This window comes from Egretta garzetta, unplaced genomic scaffold (genome assembly GCF_000687185.1).
Source record: "Egretta garzetta isolate BGI_Z169 unplaced genomic scaffold, ASM68718v1 scaffold154, whole genome shotgun sequence".
Classification (NCBI taxonomy): Eukaryota; Metazoa; Chordata; class Aves; order Pelecaniformes; family Ardeidae; genus Egretta; species Egretta garzetta.
The window spans coordinates 323,036-330,108 of NW_009259600.1; the positions used below are offsets into that span (position 1 = coordinate 323,036).

The 7,073-nt window shown below is 41.1% G+C and overlaps 1 protein-coding gene across 1 annotated transcript in view; it reads left to right on the forward strand.

Moving 5' to 3' along the window:
• LOC104125805 (Y+L amino acid transporter 2) overlaps positions 1-6,240 on the forward strand; it is an 18,901-nt gene extending 12,661 nt beyond the window's left edge. The window contains exons 6-12 of the mRNA XM_035893899.1: positions 739-909; positions 1,358-1,481; positions 2,024-2,127; positions 2,426-2,522; positions 2,914-3,063; positions 4,740-4,851; positions 5,521-6,240. Coding sequence (XP_035749792.1) covers positions 739-909; positions 1,358-1,481; positions 2,024-2,127; positions 2,426-2,522; positions 2,914-3,063; positions 4,740-4,851; positions 5,521-5,612 — 850 coding nt within the window. The 3' untranslated portion in view covers positions 5,613-6,240. The remainder of the gene's footprint in view (positions 1-738; positions 910-1,357; positions 1,482-2,023; positions 2,128-2,425; positions 2,523-2,913; positions 3,064-4,739; positions 4,852-5,520) is intronic.
• The last annotated feature ends 833 nt before the right edge of the window (positions 6,241-7,073 follow it).

Genomic DNA, 7,073 nt, shown 5'->3' on the forward strand with positions numbered 1-7,073 from the left:
CCTGCTTGTCCTGTGACAGGGCAGCCCAGCAGAAATTGCTGGATACGTCCTTCACATGGATCCTCACCCCCTGCTCTGCCCGCCCTGCTGAGGGGAGAGGAGCGGGGAGGGAGGAACTCGTCCTTTCCTTCACTGGTGAGAGGGCGTGCTTGCTGCTAGAAACAAGGGAAAAGACTGTAATACTGTGGTGCCATGAATCACGGCGGTACCGTAAGACATCACAGGACTGATGAGCCAGCCTGTGTCAGCAGTAACTAGGCTGAACTGAATATACTGAAAAGCTGGAGATGAGTTAATTCTGGTGCTACTTCTGATCTTTCCATATGACAATAGATGTACAAAAGCACCGATATGAGGAAGAAATAGGAGACAGATTCAGGAATTGAAATTGGGTTTCCCAGCTGCCTCTGCCTGGCTGACAGGGCATAGCATGGCCTCACTACAGCTCCTCCTTCAGTAGGCTTGAAGGCGAGGCCAGGACACGAGGACGCCATGAATTCTGCTAGAATTACACAAGTCACGTCCACAAACACAGGAAAATGTCTTCTGCTGTCTCCCTGTACAAGTGTAGCTGTCTGAACACCTGACTGAAGTTTTCCTATTTGTCAAGTGAAACTATAAGCTGTGCACTTTTTGCAATAGTAATGAAAGCTGGATGCAGTGGGGGTTTATTTCCTTTTGGTTAGCTGGACTTTTAGTGTAATGTCCTTCTACGTCATAATCCTTGAAACGTAACAGGCAATTGGTACCTGCCATTTGTACAGGAGAAACAGAAAACCTGAGAGCTCCATTCGAGGGCTCAGCAACAGACCCGGGGATGATCGCGCTGGCTCTCTACTCTGCCCTCTTCTCCTACTCGGGATGGGATACGCTCAACTACGTCACCGAGGAAATGCAGAACCCCAAGAGGTAAACGGGAGCTTTTCCTTTGAATCGCTCAAGTGTCCTGGTGAGACAGGTGATGGCAAAACAAGACACTCTGTATCTGTTTCTGATTGGGAATTAAACAAACTATTTTCTCAGCAAAACCTTTCTTCTATTCCAAGGAGGTAGTAAGTATGGAAACTCTTCCTGATTATTGTCCTCTCTCACCAACTGTAACACACTAATAAATCACTTGTCTGCTTATATATATTTTAAGCAACTCAGTTTAGGCCAGAATTTTTAAAGGAGGAGAACAAATCCCTGTTGAAAGCAGGGAAAAGTGTGGGTCCATCTACCTCTCTGAAATTCCCTATTTCTTAACAAAAATTTATGGAGGTATCCATTCACAAAGGCTTGAGTGTGGGAACAATCTTCTGTTGAAACATTCCTTATTCAACGAACATGAAATAAGGTTGCCATTTTCCTTTTGCAGGAACCTACCTCTTTCTATCGCAATTTCAATGCCTATTGTGACTATTATTTACTTGCTGACTAACATAGCGTACTACGTAGTGTTGGACATGCCAGCTCTCCTCACAAGTGATGCAGTGGCTGTGGTAAGTTGCACAGAAGAATTAAAACAAAAGTTACTGCATGGATGACACTGCGGGAGAATCTCAGGTAGCATACTTGTTAGCAAAACAGCCGAAATATTTCCACGCTGAAGGTTTTTGCTTTGTTTGGAACTTTGACTTCATGTAAGAGGGCCACTATACTAGAAGGTGCATATAAAGAACATATCCAATAAATCTGCTCTAGTAAAGTCCTCTCATGTATTCTATCAATCCTACTTCTAACTACTTGTAGAAGGTGCTTTTGCCAGGGAAAGCATTTTGCCAGAATACATCAAAGCCAAAGTATCTTCTTCTGTTATTTCATTGACTTGACCTGGGCTGAGAATTATTTTTTAAAACCTTTTTTTAAAGTAGCTGCCATTTTCATTTTGATACTGATCAGTTTTTCGAGATTCTAATTTCCCAAGCCAGTATCAAGTGTCATACGAAAGCATTTGAGCTGGTGTGTTTTCACGAGAGTTTCTCAGGATTGTCCATATGCTTAACGCCATGAGCCTCACCATTCTTTTCTTTTTCTGTTACAGACATTTGGCAGTGAAACCCTTAGTTATGCTAAGTGGATAATTCCTATAGCAGTGGCCATGTCTTGCTACAGTGGCTTAAACTCCTCAATAATTGCAGCATCTAGGTATGAAATACAAGATTTATTTAAATCGGTGAAAAGGATCAAACTGCATTCATTACTACTGCATTGTGAAAGTGACACAGTTAATTTTAGTCATGGCAAGTTGTTCATTCATGATGGAAGGATCATTACGATCTGATGCGTCTTCTCATGACCAGCACCGATTGATAAACTCAAGCCACTTGAGAAGAGGGCAGCATTTACAATAGAGAAAGGAAAGAATTCAAGCTGCCTTTGCCAGAAAGCAACAAGCTATTGCTTGGCTCACTGTCTGGTTGGCTTTTCTTATTCTTTTTTTCAGGCTTTTTTACGTTGGAGCCAGAGAAGGACACCTCCCTGACAGTCTGAGCTTGATTCATATAAAGTGCTTCACACCAGTCCCTGCTCTCCTCTTCAATGTAAGTGACAGCCCGTCCCCGTGCCTGCCCTGGGCAGCTGGAGGTTCAGACCCGGGGAGTATGACACCTCTCCGCTGCCCGGTGTGTTTCCCGGGCTTCTCCTGCACTGGAGACATCTTCATCAAGTGCCTACAGTTTCCCCCAGCAGGAGCATCTCTCAGACCCTGACGTAGGCTGATTTTCTGTGTTTAAGGAAGAGAAACCAGCACGCTTCACACAGCGTACCTCCAGGTTTCTCAGAGTTTTAAGTCCATCCTTCTTGCAGGGACCTGATCTCCTCACTGCAGGCAAATATAATGGCAATGAGCCGTTTATAACTTTGCTCCCTCTTTATTGTATAAGCCTTGTCTTTATTTTCACATTAAAAACTCTTTATTTTTATTATCTCTAGGGCTTAATGACTTTGCTTTATCTGCTTGTGGAAGATGTTTTCCTCCTCATTAATTACTACTGCTTCAACTACTGGCTCTTTGTGGGTCTGTCTATTGCAGGACTGATATATTTGAGGTATACTCAGCCGCACAGACCACGGCCCATTAAAGTAAGTAACTAAGAGAGGAAACAAGCCCTAAAGGCCAGCTAATGCATGGGCTTACGTGATCCTTAAGACCGCAGACATGACATTACCAGTTCAGTTATAGACCCTTTATCAGCCATAGGAATCCTTTCAATGTACAAGTTAAGAAGTGCAGGAGCAAAACCCATTTGAGTTTCCACGAGAACATCTGTGCTGGTACTTTTGCAGTGAGGTTGAAATGGTATTTACTGTTGCTTTTTCCTCTCATTCAACCTTATACCTACTTTTATTTCAAAATAAATAAGGAATAGATAAATGCCTGGGCTTCTTAGCCTGTCCTGGAAAAAAAAAAAAACTTTTGTACTGTTCGCAGCAGACCTCAGTAGAGCTAGAGATGGGGACTCCAGATACGTTAACACTCTCATCAAACTTACACGACTTAACAAATTCAGCAAAATCCCTGCAAAACCCATAAATGCCCCAAATTCTGCTCATGCAAAAGATCAAAAGCTTAAATAATCAAATATATTTTGAGTGCTCCCTTCCACTGCATAGTGGTCATAGACAGTAAAATGCCAGTTAAATGACTGATTGCAGACAGGCATCTAGCTATCAATTAGGAGAGGGAGACTGCATGGAAACAAAGCGTGCCTAAAACTTGTTTCTAGTTTTAATTCAGCGATTGTCCAGGAAGCAAGGACAGAAGCCCACAGCTTCCCCCAGGCACACAAAACCATGCGCTGGCTCTCATTTCCCTGTGCTCTCTTGGCTCCATAACCTGCATTTCGGTTCTGCAGTGATGCAGTAAAAATTATGAAAAATCCAAACCAATACCCTCTCAAAATATTTCTTCCTTGTCACTCACTCTTCCTAACCATTTTTAACATTTTCTTTTCCTGTTTAAGTGCAACATCCTTATTATAAAAAACATGGTTCGAGGAAATGAGCAAAATATCTTAAGCACCTACTGCTAGAAAACCTTCCAGTCTTCCAGAGCAGACCAAATTTCCCTGAAGCACGTTCATTTCCAAACTCTCCCCCGGAATATGTGGAAGATAAAATCTTGCCTTAGTGGCAGTTTTGCTATTGACTCTGCTAAAGCAAGGATTACAGCCAGATTATAGATGATGACTGTTTAATTCCTACCAACGTTTGCCAGCTTAGTCAAGGTCACAACTCCGCATACACTTTTTCCTTTTCTGAAACATAGCAGTTGGTTTTCATCAACTTATGTTTTTAAACTCTGCAATGAAAAAGAAATATTTATGCCAGTAAACTCTCAAGAGTTTCAACTAGTATTCAGCTGCCAGCTCCTGGACTCCTGAGAATGCTCATTCCTTAACTTAAAATGTGCAGTTGGAGGTAGAGAGAAAACTAGCCATGGCTGCTCAGTTTTAAAGTACTGCTTTCAAAGACTGATCTCTTACTAATGTGGAAATGAACTGAGCCTGTGTAGGCCAGAAAAAAACCAAATGGTCAGATATTCAGGTGTGTACAAGATAAGAGGCTATCAGCAGCATATACAGAAGCTAGCAAATTGTACTGACTGTAGGCAGTCAAAAGAGTCAGTACATAGTAGTCATATGGTCAATATTTCTACTTTTCTTATTGACTTGTCTAATTTTCATCTGCAAAGCCTGACAAGAGAATATTTACTGCATCTTTTAATAAATGTTGCATTTTTTTTTTTGTCTCTGCAGCTTAACCTCTTCTTCCCTATCGTATATTGTCTATGTTCCCTTTTCCTGGTCATAGTTCCTCTCTACAGCGACACACTCAATTCCCTTATTGGCATTGGTATTGCCCTCTCAGGCATTTTTGGCACATGGTCCTGAAAACAAAACCATGCACCCCTGTGCAAAACAGTCCAGTATGTGGATTTATATGGGCACAAAATGAAGCATAGGAGGTTTCAGTTGAATATGAGGAAGAACTTCTTTGAGAGTGACAGAGCACTGGAACAGGCTGCCCAGGGGGGTTGTGGTGTCTCCTTCTCTGGAGATATTCAAAGCCTGCCTGGGCGATGTCCTGTGCAGCCTGCTCTAGGTGAACCTGCTTTAGCAGGGGGATTGGACTGGACGATCTCCCGAGGTCCCTTCCAACCCTTGCCATTCTGTGATTCTGTGATATGGTCCATGCACTTTTGTAAATCGTGAAACAATGATTTATTGGCCTGAGGGGTAGTTTCCACTCCTCAAATGCAGGCAATCTTGAAAAGCAAAACTTTAATATTTTTATTCAGTTTGAACTCACCTATCAGTCTGACAATTGAATGAAAATGTGATGAAATTTTGATTAAATGAGACTTTAATTATTGAGCTCCTTTTGCTTTAGCTATTTATAACACATGCTTAATCCAATTGATTAAGGTGTTTTTAGATTTTCCTAATATCTGTGTAGCGCTTTCAAATCCTCAAAATCCATATAGCTGCCTAAGATATATAATAACTTTGTCTCACACATTTTTGCTATGCATTACAGCTACAACAACAAAATATGTTCAGATGATCTTCTACTGTGCTCTCTCAGACCGGGACATAGACATGGAACCTACAGCAGCGAAGAGTAAATAGAGTTGCCTTGACATTGAGAGTTGCACCTTGACATTTTCTGTCTGGAGCAATTTTTATCCTTTGAAGTTCTCCCCGTGTCTGCAGAGATACTAAAGCACTAGCCACTGCACTAGGCATCAGTTTGATGTCTGTTAATTTGTGCTTGTTTTATAAACCACTCTGTTTTAAAGGAGTTTTTAAAAAAAATCTGGTTTATGATAGTGAGTTTTTATGTAACATTTTGAAACTATAAAGCACTGTATGAACAAACACTTATTGGTAGGTAAGTTCTAAACCTTAGATTAATTGTGAAATTTTAATATAAAGTATTAGGTCTAGTCACAATCCTAAAACATAAATTGATAAATCTAACAAAAGTATGAACAATAAAAATGCACTAAATTAAGGTAAAAACGAAGATACTAGAGATACAGGTTTTGCTTTTTGGAAGCCACAGCTTTCGAGCACTAAAATCACTTAAGTATCACAATCATAAAGCACAAAGAGGAAAGAAGACCTAGGGTGTAGTTTAGTTTGGCCAGTTCAGAACATCCCCGTGTGCTCTTCACACAGACGACACGCGCCTCTCTTACACTATAGCACCATTTTGATCCTGCTCTACAATTGTACGGAAACATTGTGCTTTAGCCTCATCTCTTACAAAGCCCTGGTTAACAACAGGGCCCGGTCCCAGACTGTATCAGGGCACAAAGAGAGCACAAACCGTACAAGACAATACCAAATGGAATGTGTCAATCTTTGTCTCCAGGAGTTCAAAGTTATGCTTGCTGCTGAGCTATGCGTTGCGCCAAGACAGCACGGAACCACCCTCTGAAGTTTTTCCTTGCAGGACCAAAGTTCCTAAGTGTTTTGAGACACCTGAGGTGACATCTCAGGTGGTAACAGGTGGCAGGCACTACAGGTAGTGTAACACAGGCTATGGACTAAGAGCATGCCCACAGAGAATTCTGAGCTGAGAAATTCTTTCTTTGTCTGTCTTTTGCCAAAATCTTTTTTTACATGAATCCGTTAACTTTCTGGGTGTGACGCACAAGCCTTCATTTTCCTTCTCTCTGGACAGATGGAATGTAGTAGTCAGATGCAAGGTTATAAATGTGAATAATGTTACTGAAATTCTCAACAGGCATTGGAATCTCAGAAAAGTTAATGTGCTTGCTAATTTTTCACTCCTTACAACTATAGACGGAAGTTATTGTCAAATATCTATTGTCAAATATCTAAAGCAAGTCATAGCTGATGAAGTATTTAAATAAACAAACATATGATCCTTGGCAAATGCTATAGTTGTTTGGTTTTAAAGATTAAAAATAATATTGCCAATGACATTTGCCCTACTTTACATCTCACAAGTTGCTTTTCCAGGAGAGCAGAGAGGCTCTTATCTGTGTTCTCTGTAACACAACAAAATAAGCACTTATGGAAGGAAAAATTTCTGGTTACTCCAGGCGGGACTCTTGCTCA